The 20,634-nt window shown below is 40.8% G+C and overlaps 2 protein-coding genes and 1 non-coding gene across 8 annotated transcripts in view; 2 read left to right on the top strand and 1 right to left on the bottom strand.

Annotated features, from left to right (window-relative positions):
* LOC126379420 (leishmanolysin-like peptidase) overlaps nucleotides 1-20,634 on the top strand; it is a 254,652-nt gene that overhangs the window by 69,255 nt on the left and 164,763 nt on the right. For all 4 annotated transcript variants that reach the window (XR_007568328.1, XR_007568329.1, XM_050028171.1 and 1 more), the window contains exon 4: nucleotides 829-911. Coding sequence is in view for 2 of the 4 variants with exons in the window: in XM_050028171.1 (XP_049884128.1) it covers nucleotides 829-911 (83 nt within the window). In the remaining 2 variants the exon portion in view is untranslated. The remainder of the gene's footprint in view (nucleotides 1-828; nucleotides 912-20,634) is intronic.
* LOC126379520 (ras-associated and pleckstrin homology domains-containing protein 1-like) lies at nucleotides 6,975-19,105 on the bottom strand. 3 transcript variants are annotated; one of them, XM_050028308.1, is made up of 9 exons: nucleotides 18,965-19,105; nucleotides 17,437-17,625; nucleotides 15,582-15,716; nucleotides 14,856-14,996; nucleotides 14,394-14,535; nucleotides 11,765-11,989; nucleotides 10,549-10,684; nucleotides 8,792-8,920; nucleotides 6,975-7,240 (listed from the first exon to the last, which is right to left on the bottom strand). In XM_050028308.1, exons 2-9 carry the CDS (start codon nucleotides 17,617-17,619, stop codon nucleotides 7,108-7,110), a joined length of 1,224 nt encoding a protein of 407 aa, XP_049884265.1. In that variant the 5' UTR covers nucleotides 17,620-17,625; nucleotides 18,965-19,105; the 3' UTR covers nucleotides 6,975-7,107. The 3 variants fall into 3 exon arrangements, with proteins under 3 accessions (XP_049884265.1, XP_049884266.1, XP_049884267.1); XM_050028309.1 differs by having other exon boundaries at nucleotides 17,446-17,625; XM_050028310.1 differs by lacking the exon at nucleotides 8,792-8,920.
* On the top strand, nucleotides 11,354-11,425 carry Trnal-caa (transfer RNA leucine (anticodon CAA)). The gene has a single exon. It is a non-coding gene; the product is annotated as a tRNA-Leu (tRNA).

Genomic DNA, 20,634 nt, shown 5'->3' with positions numbered 1-20,634 from the left:
TGCTTTTTTATAATTTATTTTAACGACTCCCGTGGTCCAGCAGTTCGAGCGTTGGGCTCACGACCCGAAGGTCGCGGGTTCAAATCCCGGTTAAGACACAATCCCTGGTTTGGTTATAGGACTGTAATGTCCTGATCACCTGATTGTCCGAAAGTAAGATGATTCGTGCTTCGGAAGGCACATTAAATCGTTGGTCCCGGTTACTACTTACTGATGTAAGTATGTAGTCTTTATATGAGCCATGTCGGGGGCCTTTGGCGGCTCAATAGTAACCCTGACACCAGAAGGTCTTTCGGACAATAGAAGAAGAAGATCATTTGTTTTGGGTTTAAAAAAATATACAAAATATGCAAATAAGCCTTAGTTTTAAATTTATCTCTTTCCCGTTCTGCTGGAAGAGATTTCTACTAGTAATAAGCTGAACCGTTTGTCTGTCTTGCGTTAGTCTAATTCTCTTTATATCCTGTGTACAATAAACTCTTGTCGGTGGAGTAATCGCCATTCCTCTCTTCTTCCCGCCAAAGCCAAATGGCGATTACTCCACCGACAAGAGCGCAACTCTTAAATAGAGAGAAAGTACAATAAATTGTTAAATAAATACATACATACATAAACTCACGCCTATTTCCCAACTCAACTTCAGTACAATTTGCATTAAATAATATTAAATTAAAAAAATACGATAAAATAAATTAATTTTCATACGGGTCCCGCTTTGACGAATTACTTTACTTAATAAGTATATGACTTTTGTAAAAAAAAATAAAGAAATAAACTTAATTTACTATGAAAGTGCTTTCGTAATATTTTCCTTTTTCTTTTCCACAGAACACGATATTGCCTGATGCTGTTAGATTCTGGGAACAAGCTCTGAAAGTGAGGAAGACTGGTGGACCCATCAAGCTGAATAGGTGAGTCTCTTAATGGGAAATGGATGAAAAAATGCACTTTAATATTTTTTTTATGAGGAGGAATAACCTTTTTTTCATGAAAATAAAAAAGTTTCAGATTTTTCGGTTGCGTCAAATCGTTATAAAAAATTAAAACTTTTTCCCGCCATCTAAACCGCTTAAGTTAGACGCTTGAAATTTGGCATGCCGGTACCTTAGTAAACTTAAAACTTAGTTGCAACAGGACATTGCAAAATTCCCACCGAAACGGGAGTTAGCGGGAAAAAAACATTTGTATGAAAAAATCTTAACCGCGTAAGATAGATGTTTTCAATCTAGCATGCATGCATACCTTAGTAAATATAAAGTTTAATTATGGCTGTAATTAAATTAAGCATTTCTTAACCTTTCTCCCACACACACAAATATCTCTCTTTTATAACACGCCACGCGGGCGAAGTCGCGGGCAAAAGCGAGTCAAGTATATACTACGCTTAAAAAAAGGCTCATTGACAACTGACAGTGACATGCCATAAACATAACCTATCGGACTTTTTGGCGGGAACGGAAACGGGACGGTTGCTTTCTTCATTGAATAATCTAAATAATCAATACGAAGTGGTGTTTCGTGGTTAATGGTCGCATTAAGTTAATCGGAAAACATTCGCAATAGTGTTAATTATATCGGAATATTCAATAAACAAAGTGTACCTATCTATTTTTGCTTCGTGCGAACAAACCACATTATAACTCGAAAATTTATGCGGACTTTAGTAGTAATGATACGGCATTTAAAAAAAAATGATTTATTCAAAGGTACTGACTTATTCATATTTAACAATACATCAATACTAACCCTGACACCAGGGTTGATGGGGTTGGTAATCCACCTCACAACCCACACGATAGAAAAAGAATACAATAAATACATTTATTAATTTAAAATCTTATTTACAATAATTTATAAATAATACAGTAATTACAGGTATTTATTACAATAATAATATTATATATTGATATTTAATTAAGTTTGTTTTAAGTTTGTTTTTGTGACGTATTGTCATATTAATATTGACAATTAGATCAGATTAATATCCATAATTATAAGTACATTAAATTAGATTCCATTATTGAAATTAAAATTAAATTAAATTTTTTTTTCTAGATTATTAGTTTATGATTTACAAGTTATAATTCTTTATTAAAATTCATAAATAACTATATTGGTATTTAATTCATAATAATATTATTATTTCTTATTCATCATCATTTATTTGCAATAAAAATGGTATTACAGTTAGTTACAGTTACTAATTAGTATAAAAATAACATAATTAAAAACATTATTTCAAGTTTATTTAATATACAGTGTGTTTATTTATTTATTTGGTCAACCAACGGCAAGTACTGATACATGGTTACAGTTTGCTGTTAATACATAAAAAAAAACTAAGCGCCTCGCCACTTACAAGCCGAGGTTCGCGCCCAACTGGGCACCCTCAGGCCTGTTGTCTTAACCGTTGTACCGGGTGAGAGCCTTCAGCGCTCCCCATTTGTCCGGCCAAGTAGTTTTTTTTTTTTATTTATTTCAAAAATTAAGTACAAACAGTGATTAAACTAACTAGCATCGTTAAACCATGGTTTGTGTCGATGCTAGGTATCTAGGATGTCCGTCTTACATTATACATAGATAAGTAGGTAACAAAAACTTGTGGGTAAGCAAAAGGTAAACAAACATTTTGTTCAGTTCGTGTCTCGGCTACGCATCGCAGAGCGCAAGCAAGTGATATGATAACTACAGTTATAATTTTACCTTTAAAACTTATGCCTACTGGCCGATGTGCATAGCAACACGGCAGTGGTGATGGTTGCGCTCACTGCTAAGCCGGCTAAGTTAATGCCATCTGTGGCAAATCTACAATAAGTCACGTCAAAAAAAAAAATCGCCACTTACAGGTGGACACAACGTGCACTAATACTTAGGTACTTAATTACAAAATTAAATTAGAGCTACAAAAAGTAACAACTTCAATGATTAAAAAGTATCTAATAGTAGTAGTTTAGTAGTGTAGTATCAGGGTGTTAGTGACATCGTAACGAAACTTTGTGACATGATTCAGACCATGATTCTGAGTTGATATGGATAGAGTTGATATAAAGTATGGAACTAAAAATAATTAAACATACATACATACATAAACTCACGCCCGTAATCCCTAATGGGGTGGGCAGAGCCACAAGTAATCAAAGACAACTTGCAGCCACTGTTGAAAAATAATTAAAAGAGAAACAAAATTTCTCAGAATATGTCTCAGAATCTTTGAGGAGCTCGGTGGCGCAGCGGTTTACGCGCTCGGTCTGCGATTGTTGAAGCAACTTTCGCAAAGGCCGGTCATAGGATGGGTGACCACAAAAAAAAGTTTTCATCTAGAACTCCTCCGTGCTTCGGAAGGCACGTTAAGCGGTTGGTCCCGGCTGCATTAGCAGTCGTTAATAACCACCAATCCGCACTGGGCTCGCGTGATGGTTTAAGGCCCGATCTCCCTATCCGTCCATAGGGAAGGCCCGTGCCCCAGCAGTGGGGACGTTAATGGGCTGGTGATGATGATGTCTCAGAATGTGATTGATCTAAATCATCCCCCTCAGTATTCGATACGATGTCACTAACACCCTGTATAGTAGTAATCATATTCATTTACCATTTTACTTTTTAAACATTATATTATTATAAAAAACATATTTACAATATAAATATAAAATTTTATTCTATTAAATACATTATTAAAATATTATTCTATTTTTTTAACCTGATCAAAACATACAGTTGGCAAATTACAGTTGCTGAGACGACGACCGAACCTACGTAATTATTGACGATTTTATTGAACCTTTATACCACTGCATATGTATGTATAGCTTAGCTTCAAATTTTTGTCGTATTTTTGAAATATGCGGTATATTTACGGTACTTATATCAATGTTTGTTGGGATCCTTGATAGCGAAATAAAATTTGCGGACTGTAACTATATCATCATCACCAGCCCATTAACGTCCCCACTGCTGGGGCACGGGCCTTGTAGTGCCGTTTCTTTCAGCCTCCGGATTAGTTACAGGGGACCCGTTTTATAGCTTTTTTGTGTAGTATTGGACACAGCGCCATCTCGCGTTGTTCAGTGGAAGGTCCGGGACCATCGACTTGCTATCGTTGGGCTCCGCAGTCGACGACTTTCCACCAGTAACCGGAAGATGGCGTGTGCCGATATTATACGGAAGGCTATATCTTGGAGTCCCTTTCAAGTAGCTGCTGAAGAATGTTGGTGTCAATATTTAATACACATCGGGAATTTTCGGTCTGTCTCCTGTCCTTGGACTTGTTAATAACTTGCATTTTGAGTGTGCGACGGCGGCGTCATCTAACGGACGATTGAGGTTGTACTGGCTTTGTCCGTGACGTAGCGTTGAATTGGGCGATTTATATAGTCCTGCGCCTGCGAGCTGCCGCATTCCCCAGACAGCGCTCCGCCGAGCGGGTGTGTCCACACCTTCGATTTTTAGTGTGAATTTCGGGTGAGAATTTGTCTTTATAATGCGTTATGGCATTTTAATCGTAATTATCAGTGTCGATATATGTTGTCATTGTTTTTCTTTTAGGCGGTTTATAAGCGTGTGACCGGTGGCCCGCAACTCCGTCGCACGCGCCGCCAAATCTTCGTAAATTTTTATTCTGGTAAGTAAGTTATACATTTCTGTCATCTGTCGTGACTCGTGAGTGTTAGTGTTTGCGGTCAGGATTCTAATGTGCGATTTGTTCCGAATAGGTGTGATTTTGGTGTCCGTGGCGTGGACACGTTGCTCCGCCATTTTGTCCCAGCGTCGTGGCATCGACGTCATCGTACGTTGGCCGCATACGTGGCTTCTCGACCTCCGACAGGTGAGTCTTTTTATACGATTTTGGGGAGTTAGTTAGGTTGTGCCTCCGCCCCTAGAGGTTTGATTTACCCCTGTGCGTTTTGTCCACAGGAGGTGTTTTGAGATGGCTGTTTTGCGAAGGTGTTTTGTGATGGGTGTTTTGTGAAGGTGTTTTATACGGGCTGTACGAGTGTTCAGTACGGCGTGTCAAGTACGGGTGTTTTGTACAGCTGTTCTGTACAGCTTATTGGTGGCTGCTCCTGGTCGGCTCGGCTTCCTTCCCGCCGCCGATGGCAAACGAGCTAGGGAGGTTTTTATGACACTTTTCATATTATTTTTTAATGCTTAACGAATGACCAGTGGCCTTGAATACTTGGAATGTACCCTTAGGATTTAAAAGTTCCAAATACCTATTTATATTTTTGTGTAACTTTGGTTTTCTTAGTGATTAATAAATTCGAGTAAACCCATTTGCTTATTTCTTCATACATCCATTCTTTTTCATCTTCTTCATCATCTCTTCTTAAAATAATAAACATTACAGCCTTCCCTATGGATGGATAGGGAGATCGGGCCTTAAACCACCACGCGGGCCCAGTGCGGATTGATGGTTATTAACGACTGCTAATGCAGCCGTGACCAACGGCTTAACGTGCCTTCCGAAGCACGGAGGAGCTCGAGATGAAAACTTTTTTTTTGTGGTCACCCATCCCATGACCGGCCTTTAGGAGCTCGGTGGCGCAGCGGTAAACGCGCTCGGTCTGCGATTGTTGAAGTTAAGCAACTTTTGTAACTATATCGCTGTCTATTAATTCTAAAATATTACAATTTTTAAATAAAGATTATATAAATCGAACGCGAGCGTGAGCGAGGCGCAGAGAGCAGTGGTTTTGGTTTTTTATCAGTGTTGCCAACAGGACGAGAGCGGCAAACGACGAATGAACGGCGATCGGCGGCCACCCCACGACCCCTCTAGTGAGGTGCGTAGACAATGTTCTTCATTTATAACAACCAGGGATGTTTTGACGCCAAAGAAGAGAAAAAAAAAACCAGGGATGTTATAGATATGAAATTTCGGATACGGATTGGATACGGATATAAGAATGATTGTTATACCGGATACGGTTACGGATACGGACAATAAATTATTTCGGATTATCCGTTAGTTTCGGATAATTTCGGTTACGGATATTATTTTCTTAAGGAATTTCAAAAGTAAAATACAAATAGGTACCTAATAAAGTGGGTTTATTTATAACGCCATGTTATATAAATATGTTATGACGACAAAAGAAGAAAAAACAAACAATGCGCGCGTGTGTCGGCACTGGGAGCGGCCAGACGATCAAGTCAACTTGTCATATTAACGTGTCTCAATTAGGGCGGAGCTATTCGATATTATCCGAAACTTTTATTTCAAGAGCATGTTTCCACAAAACCACGAAGTGTACACAAGAGTTCTACAGTCACAATATCGTAACAAATTATATAAACCCTCATCGAGACTCAAACTTGTGGATAGAAATAGTTATATAATGTGCATAAATATATTTTTAATCATCTACTAGAACAATAATTAAAACACATAATAACGGGTTCTTACCGCGTTTAAATGGGGATATGAGACTCCCGCGATACGTGATAACCGCGTAAACTTAAAACAACGTATCTACTAGAACATTTAAAAAGTTTAAAATTTAAAGATTTTACAATTAAGTTAAAAGACTGGCTTGTGGAGAAATGCTTTTACAGCGTCAAAGAATATTTAATTAAAGCACATAATAACGGGTTCTCCCCATGGGAGTCTCATATCCCCATTTAAACGCGGTAAGAACCCGTTATTATGTGCTTTAATTATGATAATAACCGCGTAAACTTAAAACAAAGAATATTTAGATTGTAAATTTTGATGTTTAATTCAGATTTAGATTTTTTATTTTTGGTGTTTTGTTATTTTAGTTTTAATATTTTATGAATATGGGTAGTTTAAGATATTTTATTAATTGTTATTTATTATATAGGCAGTAGTTAACGTAATGTAACTTGTACCGTCCGTTCTTTCATTGTGTATGCTTGAAAAAGTAGAATTTGGTGATACTTACTATTTTTATGCACTGTAATCTGCAATGTACCTAACCTGAATTCATGCAATAAACGTTTATTATTATTTCGGATTCGGTTACGGTTACAGAGCTCCCTAACATCCCTGATAACAACTGTCAAAATGACGTTTTCCGTTTATGTGCACGAGGCATGAGGTCCTTGTCGCTCTTATACAAGATTTCAATCTCCCGTCTCTTTCTCACTTCAACTGACGTAGGACATCTCGGAGCCACAGATCAGCGGGCTTTCGTAGCCCACCCTCTTGTTACACGAAGGACAGTAGTGGTTCTTATACTTGCAACAGTCGAAGCAGTACACCAGTATGGCCAGGGGGAAGCTGGAAAAAAGAAAAAAAAATGATAGAAACCTTCTGACTTAGCTATACCTGACCAAAGACTAGGCTGTATGGGCTAAGTTCCCTTTGCCTGCCCGAACGGGCAAATCTAAAAAAAAGGTATACCTGTCATTTTCTTATCCGCCGAGGCTTTTTGGTGTTTTGTGGTTAATGATCGCATTAAGTTAGTCGGAAAACATTCGCGATAGTGTTATTATATCGGAATATTCAATAAACAAAGTGTACCTAACTATTTCCGCTTTATGCCAACAAGCCGCTTCGTAATAGGTAACTCGAAAGTTTATGCGGACTTTTGAGTTAATTCGTTTGGGGTTCGGAGTAGGAGTCTGCTCCGAGTGGGGATTTAGGTTTCATCATTCATCGTCATCACCTTTCATCATTTCATTAATCATCATCAAGAAAAAATACATAAGACATGGCCGTATGGGCATTGTTCCCTTTGCCTTGCCCTTCGGGGAAACCCAAAACAAAAAAAAACAAAGGAAAGAGACGGATGATTGACAGCGGTTAATTTCAAAATGAATGAGCGAATGAACGTGGGCGAACCAAATAGGCGGTTAATATGCAACCCGTTTGACGTAGGCTAGCTTCCAACTAGTCAAATCAGTTACATTTTACTAAACGTCAAAACACGAAATGACTATGGTTTTGTATGAAAAAGCACACTGTGACGTCATAGAAAAACGTTTTAAAATGTCGGACTTATTATTACGTTTTTCTTCATTAAAATTCATAAATAAGTTAAATAGAAACTCATGTTTGATTGGACCTTTTTTTGACGTGACTTATTGTATATTTGCCGCAGATGGCATTAACTACTTGGCCGGACATTTGGGGAGCGCTGAAGGCTCTCACCCGGTAATTTGGTTTTACCATAGATGATTGATATCACGTGATTACCAGGGGACCCTTTTTTTCGCATGATGTTGTTAGGCATAACCGGTTAGGCATATTTTTTTTAGTCATAGTCGTCTTTTGGCATAATGGTTACTTATCATACTGTTTTACTTAGCATAATGCTTGTTAAGCCTAATGATGTTTGCCCTATTCTTGTAGGTTTATTACATTTAACTTGGATATCATAGTTAATAGTAGGTAAGGGTGCAGCGGGGTGGCCCTTGGGCCGCCCCTAGGCCGCCAACATGTTTATTTAAATCGGTATGAATTTATGCTTAAAGTGTTTATGCTTTATTATATTATTTGTAAATGTTATGCCTAATGCCTTTTATGCGTAACGATTATTGGGAATAGTAAATATATGCCATGCAAATTTATGACATAAAATTTTATGCAACATTTTTTTTTTACTTATTGTAGATTTGCCGCAGATGGCATTAACTATTTTGCCGGACAAATGGGGAGCGCTGAAGGCTCTCACCCGGTTTATGCAACAAAATAGGGAACCGATTACCAGCGCTTGGGCCGGGACTAACATAACTGGTGTTGAGTGTATAATGTACACCTCTGCCCACCCCTTTGCGGACACAAGCGTGATGTTATGCAAGAATGGCTTATCTAGGTACATGTACTCACATGTACGTAAGCAACCTTCTTTTTCTTGTGTGGGTTATAAGGTCAATGACCGACCTCACCAACCGTGGTGTCAGAGATTCTACGAAGAAGAGAAGGGTGTCTACGCCAATGCTCTCTGACACCAGCAACCTATAACAACACAATGATCATTATGGGGGTTGAAAGTGCGTTTACACGTACCTAAGGGTCCCCGCCCCTCAGTGGTTGTGAGGTGTCAGTGGGTTGTGAGGTGGATTACCAACCACATCAACCCTGGTGTCACAGTTACTATTAAGTCGCTAAAAAAAGGTGAAAGGCTACTTACATCAGTTAGTAACCGGGACCAACAGCTTAAAGTGCCTTCCGAAGCACGGATCATCTTACTTTTGGACAATCGGGTAATCAGCCTGTAATGTCCTAACCAAACTAGGGATCACAAAGTGATTTTTGTGATATTTCCCCACCGGGATATGAACCCGGGAACCGGATCGTGAGTCTAACGCTCAAACCACTGGACCAAGGAGGCCGTTCTGCTACTTATTGTAGCGATGCTGTCGCGCGTTTGCATCGATACAGACGCACGTTTGCATCGATACAGTCGCGCGATTGCATCGATACAGTCGCGCGTTTGCATCGATACAGTCGCGATGGGGTCGCTAACTGCGTGCCCTCGCTCACCACTAAGGCCAATAATCCGACAGAATTAAGATGACAGGACAGCATACGTTAAACGAGTTGCATACCAGCGAGATGCCTATTTGATTCGCTTGGGTTATTCATTCCTTCAGTTTGAAATTAACATCTGTCAATCATCCGTCCCGTTTTTTGGCGAATAAGAAAATGAGAGGTATAACTTAAAATTAAATTAGGTGGTGTTTAGAGGAATTAGCACCAATTAGTTACATAAATATGTTTAAGGTATATAATTAATACCCTGGAACCTGACAGAGGGCAGCAGTGACTGTCAGTATTATTTAGAGGCGGAAGACAGGAGTCCTAGCATGGCTTTGTAATAGACTACTCTGGGCGCCATCCCACTTGCGTCAGACAGAGTACTGAGGGGCGGAAGGCAAGAGGGAAACCACTGCCCTATTTTTTCCCTAAAAAGTAGCAATCATGCTACACCGACAAGAGCGTGACTCTTAAATTAGTGATGATGTGATGATGATATAATTAATAAATCATAATAGGTTTCCTATTCATGGTTGATTATTATCGACACGTCTGATAGAGTGAAGTAGAAGAGAAGTACGAAGAAGGCAGACCCCACCATCAGATGGGAATAATAAATGCCGGAGAGAGAGGGAGAGAGAGAGAGAGAGAGAGAGGTTGATAATCAATTATGAACGAGACTATTTTGACAAAACCTATAAGTACGATAAAGATAAAGAAAGATAAAAAGATGCCCGAACCCACACGAGTATAGACTATTCGATTCGACAGACAAAAAGCTATCCAAATGCGCAATGACTGTCACTTTACAGTATCGAAATTAGGGCCCTCCCCGCGGCAACTTTTTACAGCGATGTTGACGTGCGTTTGCATCGATACAGTGCGATGCGGTTGCTAGCTTTGTGCAAACGCGATTCAGTAACGCGGTTCTCCAGTCACGCGCCTATTTGCGCGTCCATTCTTCCCCCAATGTCGTCCGACATGGTCGCGCGTTTGCATCGATACAGTCGCAATGATGCGTTTGCATCGCTGAAAAAATCCGCAGTGGTCGGGGCCCTTGCGAACGTGTAAACACACTTTCAAGCCCATTAGGGAACCTTACTTACACAATGAGGAATATGAAGAAAGCGAGCAGATGCGTCAAGAACCCAGATTCCATGATGACCAGGGTTGGTACTGTCATGTTGCAGTGCTGACAGGTGATCAGCTTCCTCGACCCGTCCAGGGTTATGGTCGGAGACGCTGTGGAACACCAGAACGTAAACATAAATAATTCCATGCATATTCGTTACGATGTCACTTTTTTTGACGTGACTTAATGTAGATTTGCCGCAGATGGCATTAATTACTTGGCCGGACAAATGGGGAGCGCTGAGGGTTTTCACCCGGTAAAAAATTTAAGACAACAGGCCTGAGGGTGCCCAGTTGGGCGCGAACCTCGGCTCAGGGCGTCGTCTGAGAGAAAGAATATTTGAAAGAATTAGGCGACCGGGTCCATGGCGATAAGCCCTGAATGAGGGAAATCGTCGACCACGCCGGCGGGGTCGGTATCGGGGTCCTGAAGTGTTTGGTGTCGCGAGCTGATTGGCTGCCTTTATGGCTAGAGTAATCGGGTCGTCGGGATCGTATATTACGTCCATCGGACGCCGATACTTTTCAGTAATTATATTACGATGTCCCTAACTACTACTATGTACCTATACCTACTTATATCTAAAATAAATGATTTCTATTCTATTCTAACACCCTGTATATTGTATGTATGTACAGTCATGAGCAATATAATGTACCCACTTTAGGACTCTGCCGCACTAACATGTTTCACATTTAGTGAGACTTACAGTTCAATTTGTCAAAAAAGTTAATGTGACATGATACCAAAGTGTATAAATATTAATGCTCGTGACAACGGCCTCCGTGGTCCAGTGGTTGAGCGTTGGGCTCAAGATCCGGAGGTCCTGGGTTCGAATCCCGGTGGGGACATATCACAAAAATCACTTTGTGATCCCTTGTTTGGTTAGGACATTACAGGCTGATCACCTGATTTTCTGAAAGTAAGACCATCCTTCGGAAGGCATGTTAAGCCGTTGGTCCCGGTTACTACTTACTGATGTAAGTACGTAGTCGTTACATGAGTCATGTCAGGGGCCTTTGGCTGCTGAATAGTAACCCTGACACCAGGGTTGATGAGGTTGGTAATCTACCTCACAACCCACACGATAGAAGAAGATAAATTGTTATTGTTGGTTCGAAAGGCAAGTTAAGCCGCGGTTTGGGCCCATGCTGGATTTGACCGTAACCGTGACCGTATGTGGTACTTACAAGGCGTTATAACTTGAGTCCTCGGCGGGTCCACGGGCTCAGTAGTAGTAGCCGCAGCGGTTTGCTGCTCGACCTCCTGGTACGAAGGTGGGGGGGCGGGGAAGTCGCTCACTGGTATGGGAGAGAGAGGGAATCCATCGTCAGGAGTCGGCTGTCTCCCGTAGATATAGGTCTCCTTGTTCAGGTAAGGCGGGATGCTCGAAGTGGCTGTGAAGGATGAATAACCTGAAATTGTAAGATTAAACATACATAACATAAACATAAATAGCCTATATACGTCCCACTGCTGGGCACAGGCCTCCCCTCAATCAACCGGAGGGGGTATGGAGCATACTCCACCACGCTGCTCCACTGCGGGTTGGTGGAGGTGTTTTTACGGCTAATAGCCGGGACCAACGGCTTCCGCCCTCCGAAGCACGGAATCATCTTACTTTTTCGGACAATCAGGTGATTCAAGCCTGAAAAGGTTTTTAAATATGAACATAATTATCATTTGTGAAAGACTCGTCGTCATCCAAGTTCTACACAGTAGTAAGGGAAGCGCTAGATAGGAACCGGTGCAGGCAGATCATCCGTTCCAGGTGTTACCCTGATGCTGACCACGATCTTCAGATATGAGGGACCTATCCAAGAGAGAGACCATTTATTGCGTGCGTTGGTACTATAATGTGATAAAATATGGACCTGGATTGGGTACAGTAATTTTAAAAGAAGTTACAGTTGTGCTAATTCCTGTAAATATAGCAATTTTATTTTTATTCCTTGTATTGTAAATATGCCTTATTAAATATTAAGCTCTGTTTGCTTGGTAACCTTCCTTGTAAGATAAGAAAGTGACAGATATAACTTAAAATTAAATTAGGAGGTGTCTACAGGAACCAGGACCATTGTCTAAAAATAAGAAACTGGCCCCGATTCCTGCAGACACCGCCTAATTTTATTTTAAGTTATATCTGTCATTTTCTTATCCGCCGAAAAGGAAAAGAACGGGTAATCGACAAGCATAAAATTTATGGAACACACGTCAATTTTAAGGACAAATCTAAAACAACCGTCTAAAAATTTTACATCAGTCAATAACCCGACACAGGTAAGTAGACAGCACGTCAAACGGATTGCATACCAGCGACATACCTTTTTGATTCGCCCGGGTTATTCATTCATTTACTCATTCTTCCTAAAATTAAGAGCTGTGAATCATCCGTCCCTTTCCTTTTCGACGGATATGAAAATGACGGATATAACTTAAAATAAAATTAGGCGGTGTCTGCAGGAATCGGGGCCAGTTTCTTATTTTTAGACAATGGTCCTGGTTCCTGCTGACACCTCCTAATTTAATTTTAAGTTATATATCTGTCACTTTCTTATCCGTTGAAAAGGAAAGGGACTGAATATTGACAAGGAAGGTTACCAAGCAAACAGAGCTTAATATTTAATAAGGCATACTTACAATACAAGGAATAAAAATAAAATTGCTATTCAAAATTCTAGATTAAGTAAATTAAATTCATCTTTTTTGGGGTAAAGTATACGTTTTTAGAATAAAAAACCAGATAATATTTTAAATTTGTCAGAAAATAAATTTAATGCTCATGTGAAGCTTGGTTTATGTAAAAAAACTTATTATAAGATTAATGATTACCTAAATGATAAAAATGTCCGGTATTTAATGTGTTCCTCTAGTTATTAAATAACTTGTAATGTATACCCTCATTGATTTAAAAGATGTGTTGCTGTTGCAGTTTCTTGTCATTTCTTCTCCTCACCCCCTCGAGGTCTTACTATAACCTTACCCACACCTCACCGAGCTTTCTGTTAGACCAACGTGATAGGTGGTAAGCCGTATCGCCGTCTATAATGGTCCAACTGTATTAGTAACTCATTGGTGTTCTGCTTGGGGGAAGATGAGACCCCACTACATCTGCTGTGCTGCTGTGAGGCTCTCATACATAGTAGAAGCCGTACGTACACTTGGGGGCCACATAATGGAGCCCCAGGAGAGGGAGAGTTTTTGGGAGCTTTCTCCCAAAAAGACGTTGGATCTCTTCGAACGGATCGGTCTAGAGGAGGATTTTTAAATGTAGGGATTTAGGTCACAATAGATCTGTCACAGCCTCCGTGGTCTAGTGGTTAGAGCGTTAGGCTCACGATCTGGAGGTCCGGGTTCGATTCCCGATGGTGACATTGTCGAAATCACTTTGTGAGACTGTCCTTTGTTTGGTAAGGACTTTTCAGATTTGAATCACCTGATTGTCCGAAAAAGTAAGATGATTCCGTGCTTCGGAGGGCACGTTAAGCCGTTGGTCCCGGCTATTAGCCGTTAAAACACCTCCACCAACCCGCATTGGAGCAGCGTGGTGGAGTATGCTCCATACCCCCTCCGGTTGATTGAGGGGAGGCCTGTGCCCAGCAGTGGGACGTATATAGGCAGTTTATGTAGATCTGTCAAGGTCGCAGTGATCTCGCGGGCTGTATTCACTCCGGCCCTCACAATTTTCAAATAATAACTCATTGGTGAGTCCGGTACCGGGGTTCCAACCGGTGCTCCGCGTTTGAGAAGCAAACCGGTGCACCACAGGACAACGATGAGAAAATGCCAATCAAAATGACACTTTTGGTTATTATTTACCTGATGAGCCTGGCGAAGCGAGGTTCAGGGTAGTCGGCACTGGAGGCCTGGGGCTCCTGGGGGTGGAGGCTTCGCCCTCCGAGTCGGAGTCCCTCGGCAAGTTGATCCGCCTGTCCTTGAAGGGATCGTAGAATATCGTCTCCTGAAAATAATTGTCTTTTTTATAGAAGCCGTGGAAGACCGCTTGACTCTCACTATGCAGTCGCAGGGTCAAATCCAGCATGACTGAAACAATAACAATTTATCTTCTTCTATCGTGTGGGGTGTGAGGTGGATTACCAACCTCATCAACCCTGGTGTCAGGGTTAGTGAGTCGCTTAAGACTCCTGACACGGTTTCGGATCCCGGTGCGGACATATCACAAATATCACATTGTGATATTTTTGTTAGGACATTACCAAAATGATTTTTTGTAGTAAAGATTCGAATGCGAAATCTCTCAATAGAGCGCAACGTTGTTACCTGAACATATGCTGGTTCACCATCTTCCTCTCTTGTCTGGGAGACACCACTGCCGTTGCTGTCTGGTATGTCGATATATATCACCGGCTCAGGGTCCGTGTCTTGCTTGAACCCTGACGCTGCTGGCTTCGATGAGCTGGCCTGGAAACAGTGGAGTTAAATGATTATCACGTCATCAGCGGTGAAGGAAAATATCGTGAGGAAACCCACATTCCCGAGAAATGCATTTTCGGAGGTATGTGACCTAACCTGTATTCGGCTGGTTTTCTCTTCGCGGGTTGGAAGGTCAGACAGGCAGTCCCTTCTGTAAAAAACCAGACTTGTCACCACATCGGACATCTTCAGGATAGCCAAAGGCCCCTAACATGGCTCATGTAACGACTACTTACTTACATTAGTAAATAATAACCGGGACCAATGGCTTAACGTACGTTTCGAAGCACGGATGATCTTACTTTCGGGCAATCGGGTGATCAGCCTGTAATGTCCTAACCAAACTAGGGACCTCAAAGTAATTTTTGTGATATGTTCCCGGGATTCGAGCCCAGGACCTCCGGATCGTGAGCCCAACGCTCAACTCCTGGACCACGGAGGTCGTTAGGTTGTTAGGACCACAGTGACATTCGTCGAGGTTCGGTTCCTGTGCAGGGCCTGCTGGTATTATCTTTGTCTTTCTTTTGTAAGAGTTTTATCTATCTATCTAAAGCGATAAATGTCTACTCTCACCTGTCCCGGCCGCCCAGCTTGTCCCACAGTCTGTGATGTCCCGCCGGCGTCCGGGACTTCCACGTAGATCACTGGCGTGTCTTCAGACTTCTGCTTCGATCCAGAACTTGAGGGGCTCGGCACGGCATCTGATACCTGGAAAAGAATGTGATCTTTCAAAAAAGCGCTTATTCAAATTCAAAAATATCTTTATTCAGTTGGTAATATACGCAGTTACACTTTGAATCGTCAATTTTTACATAACGAACGTCTCATCCGCCTAAAATTACTGCAGCTTCTCACAACCTGTATAGCCGGGGAAAAGAAGCTGCAAGAAAAACCTCGGCACAGGACCCTAGACGTTCTTTAAAAAAAAAAAAAAAAACATAAAATATTGGTATACAATTGAGTAATTTAGCTGCCTAATATCAGTTCTCAAACAGTTAATCCCATGCATTCATATCTTCTAAATAAACTTTATAATAACCTTTTTTGTAAAGTTTTTGTTTAACTACTGTCTTAAAACAGTTGAAAGGCAAATTCTGAATGTCAATGGGAATCTTATTGCTTATTGCTTACAAGGTTGTCACTTCTTATCGTTTGGATGTCAGATTTTTCCAGCCCAGTATTTTACCACCTCAACTTTTTGGCAGCATCCATGAGCTTATTCCGCGTGCCCTGTCATGACGTCAGGTGTGGTGTCTGTGGCGTAGCACCACATTGGCCCCGATTCCTGCAGACACCTCCTAATTTTACTTTAAGTTACACCTGTCATTTTCTTATCCGCCGAAAAGGAAAGGGACGGATGACTGACAGCTCTTTATTTTAGGAAGAATAAGTCAATGAATCAAAAAGTATGTCGCTGGTATGCAAACCATTTGACGTCTGCTGTCAACATAATTCTGGCGGGTTATTGGCCAATGTAAAATTTTTAGACGGTTGGTTTAGATTTGTGCTTAAAATTGACGTGTGTTCCATAAATTTTATGATTGTCGATTACCCGTCCCTTTCCTTTTCGGCGGATAAGAAAATGACAGATATAACTTAAAATAAAATTAGATGGTGTTTACAGGAATTAGCACCTCATGCCGCTCATGTCCGATTCGATCAAAAAGCTCCACGTTGATCGGTTGGGTATATTATGTTACCGGTTGCGTACATTATGTTACTTGCTGCTACGGAACCCTTCATGGGCGAGTCCGACTCACACTTGGCCGCTTTTTGTAAGTGACAGCATATGAAAATCTTTTACACAGACGTAGTATATACCTAATGGCGGGAAAAAAAAGTTGAATTTTTTATAGCGATTTGACGCAACCGAAAATCTGAAACTCTTTATATTTTCATGAAAAAGATTAAACAAATAAAAAAAAGAAAATGGTTTAAATATTTTATCTATCTATCTATTATTCCTGCTGATAGAAAAATATTCAAGTAAGTACTTTTAATTTATTCATCGATTCCCCATTTGTTAATGATTTCGATAGCTCACGACTGTAAATCCAAAAGGGTTGCCTTGTCGGGTTGTGAGCACTTTAAAAGATGGAAAAGGGAAACGGACTCACGTGTGATGAGGCTCTGAACTTGTCTCGGCTGGAATGCTGTTCCTGAGGGGCGCCCCTTATTACTTGTTCACGGTGAAGTTTAGAAGCTGGAGATGGTCACTTAGGTAGTTTTTATGATTTTTTAACACAATATGTTATGATGTCCGTACGCACACTTGACGACCGCTTTGGAAGAGAGCGAAATGGATTGTTAGGACGAATGAATGAATGTATGGGAATGGATATAGGAAGAGCGGGAGATTTAAAGTGCTAACTGATAATTGATTACTTAACACCATTGGCTTATTACATTGAGTTCTTTCATAACTAACCAATCTTACCGGCCCCTCGCTCCCTTCAGTCTTGGCGACACCAGCTTGTCGTATTGGCAGGTTCTGCCACTTGGCCAAGGCAGCCACTTGCTCCGGACTCAGCGATGGTGCCTCAGTCACTCGCGGGCAGACGTATGGGTACCCCTGGTAAGGGGTTTCCAGCGTCTGAGCTCTTAACGACATCTCTGGCTGGAAGGAATTAAGTAACCGTTTTAATGCAGTTTGTAGAAGTGCTTTTTCTGCGTGGAGGAGTTACTGTCATATCATCCCCCTAGCATTATGCCGTTTATCACAGAGTCCGCTTACCTACCCTGAAGATTTGACATGTTTTTTACAAAAGCGACTGCCTGTCTGACTTTCCAACCCGCGAAGGGAAAACCAGCCCAATACAGGTTAGGTCACATACCTCCGAAAATGAATTTCTCGGGAATCTGCGTTTCCTCACAATGTTTTCCTTCACCGTTGAACACGAGATTTATAAAATCGAACGCTAATTATCAGCTGTGCACCAAAAATACAAAAAAAAATGCTTAAATCTAGACAATGGTGCTAATTCCTGTACATACCATCTAATTTTATTTTAAGTTATATGTGTCATTTTCTTATCCGCCGAAAAGGAAAGGGACGGGTAATCGACAAGCATAAAATTTATGGAACACACGTCAATTTTAAGCGCAAATCTAAAACAACCGTCTAAAAATTTTACATTGACAACAACCCGACAGAATTAAGTTGACAGCACACGTCAAACGGTATTGCATACCAGCGAGATACCGTTTTGATTCGCCCGGGTTATTCATTCATTTACTCATTCTTCCTAAAATTAAGAGCTGACAATCATCCGTCCCTTTCCTTTTCGGGGGATAAGAAAATGACAGGTGTAACTTAAAGTAAAATTAGGAGGTGTCTGCAGGATTCGGGGCCAGTAATCAAACAAATTACAATTAACTGTGTTAATAAAGTGTGGATTACAATGTATGTACAGTCATGATCATGGGCAATATAATGTACCCACTTTAGGACTCTGTCGCACTAACATATTTGACATTTAGTGAGACTTACAGTTCAATTTATCAAAAAAGTTAATGTGACATGGTACCAAAGTGTATACATATTAATGCTCGTGGCCGTACAGGGTGTATTTGTGTGTGTTTGTGAAGATGTGTGTGTGTGTGTGTATGTTCGTTATGAGGGTGTGTGAGAGTGCGCGTGTGTATGTGTGAATAGGGTGTGTGCTAGTAAATGCCCAATTATGACGAATCATTTCACTGCTAGCATTGATATAAAGTTAAAAGTCATCATAATCAATTTAAGAGCCACGCTCTTGTCGGTGCAGCATTTTCCATGCTACTTTTTTAGGGGAGAATAGGGCAGTGGTTTCCCTCTTGCCTTCCGCCCAGCACTCTGTCTGACGTGAGTAGGATGGCGCCCAGAGTACCTAGTCTATTACAAAGCCATACTAGGACTCCTGTCCTCCGCCTCTGAATAGGATTGAGTTACTGCTGCCCTAAAGTTAAAAGTAACTCACCTTTATTTTACATGACACGATATTCCAAAATATCACTTAACACTTTAATTAGGCACATTTTTAGCACATAAACGTTTCATGTTATATTTAAATGTGATTCGACAAAATTCCGGCCGTTTCCGACGCGCAGATAAAATTATCGCTCGACTATTGAGTCGTATCGGGTGATATGATTATCTTATCTACAACTGAAGACAAATAAAATGGCCTAGTGTTTTCTTTCAAACATACCATCACGCCTGTATCCCCGAAGGGGTAGGCAGAGGTGTTAGGGTGTTAGTGACATCGTAACGAATAATGACGCGGATGAAGTGGAATTTTCCAACGCAAAAGTATAGAATCACTACATATTACTCGTATAAAACAAATCGCTTTTTCTGTCCTTATATTCCTATGTAGGCTTAAATCTTTAGAACTACGCAACGGATTTTGATACGTATTTTTTTAATAGATAGAGTGATTCAAGAGGAAGGTTTATATGTATAATAACATCCATGAAATAGTGGAGAAATACTGTTATTTTGGAAGTTTTTAATGTGATGTCGTAAATGATTTCATTCCTCAGCATTGCACGCAGGTAAGCGGACCCTATGAAAAACGGGATAACGAGAGATGATGAACTACCAGGACATTTGGGTACTCTTAAATTGCACTGCAGTGTATTCGCTAAGTAATATAGTACCTAATTGTGATATGCAAGTCGTCACAAAAACTCGAAATATTTATCGAACAGTTTATTATACACGGAACAAGATACCGGAGAGGTGTGGAGCGTACTCCACCACGCTGCTCCACTGCGGGTTGGTGGATATATTTGGACTTTTCCATCGCAAAAGTATAGAATTGAAAATAAAATCATGAATTTTGAATAGTGGCTGAGCGTTGGGCTCACGATCCGGAGGCCCCGCGTTCGAATCCCGGTGGGGACATATCACAAAAATCACTTTGTGATCCCTAGTTTGGTTAGGACATTACAGGCTGATCACCTAAATGTAAGATGATGCGTGCTTCGAATGGCAAGTTAAGCCGTTGGTCCCGGTTACTACTTACTGATGTAAGTATGTAGTCGTTATATGAGCCATGTCAGGGGCCTTTGGCGGTTCAGTAATAACCCTGACACCAGGGTTGATGAGGTTGGTATTCCACCTCACATCGCACACGATAAGAAGAATTTTGAATCAACTTTGGTGCTAATTCCTGTAAATACCATCTAATTTTATTTTAAATTATATCTGTCATTTTCTTATCCGCCGAAAAGGAAAGGGACGGGTAATCGACAAGCATAAAATTTATGGAACACGCGTCAATTTTAAGCACAAATCTAAAACAACCGTCTAAAAATTTTACATCAGTCAATAACCCGACACAGTTAAGTAGACAGCACGTCAAACGGATTGCATACCAGCGACATACCTTTTGATTCGCCCGGGTTATTCATTAATTTACTCATTCTTCTTAAAATTAAGAGCTGTGAATCATCCGTCCCTTTCCTTTTCGACGGATATGAAAATGACGGATATAACTTAAAATAAAATTAGACGGTGTCTGCAGGAATCGGGGCCAATAATGACATAAAAAAATAACCTCGACCCTAAATCGAATGTGTACGAGTTCGAACAGTATCCTGAGTGTGCTGGTCGGCAGGTGGGACGCGCCTATGTTCGCGCGGT

The sequence above is a fragment of the Pectinophora gossypiella genome, chromosome 29 (genome assembly GCF_024362695.1).
Source record: "Pectinophora gossypiella chromosome 29, ilPecGoss1.1, whole genome shotgun sequence".
Taxonomy (NCBI): domain Eukaryota; kingdom Metazoa; phylum Arthropoda; class Insecta; order Lepidoptera; family Gelechiidae; genus Pectinophora; species Pectinophora gossypiella.
Note: the sequence above shows the minus strand (reverse complement) of the source record. Positions and strands in the feature narration are given on the sequence as shown.

Excerpts from the sequence above, each read along its gene's own strand:
- LOC126379520 (XM_050028308.1), bottom strand. The coding sequence starts at position 17,619 with ATGTCGTTAAGAGCTCAGACGCTGGAAACCCCTTACCAGGGGTACCCA. Across the intron at positions 10,685-11,764 it reads GACTCAAGTTATAACGCCTT|CGTCTCCGACCATAACCCTG; the intron begins GTAAGTACCACA and ends GGTGTTCCACAG. Across the intron at positions 8,921-10,548 it reads TTCTTCATATTCCTCATTGT|GTTGCTGGTGTCAGAGAGCA; the intron begins GTAAGTAAGGTT and ends GTGTTGTTATAG.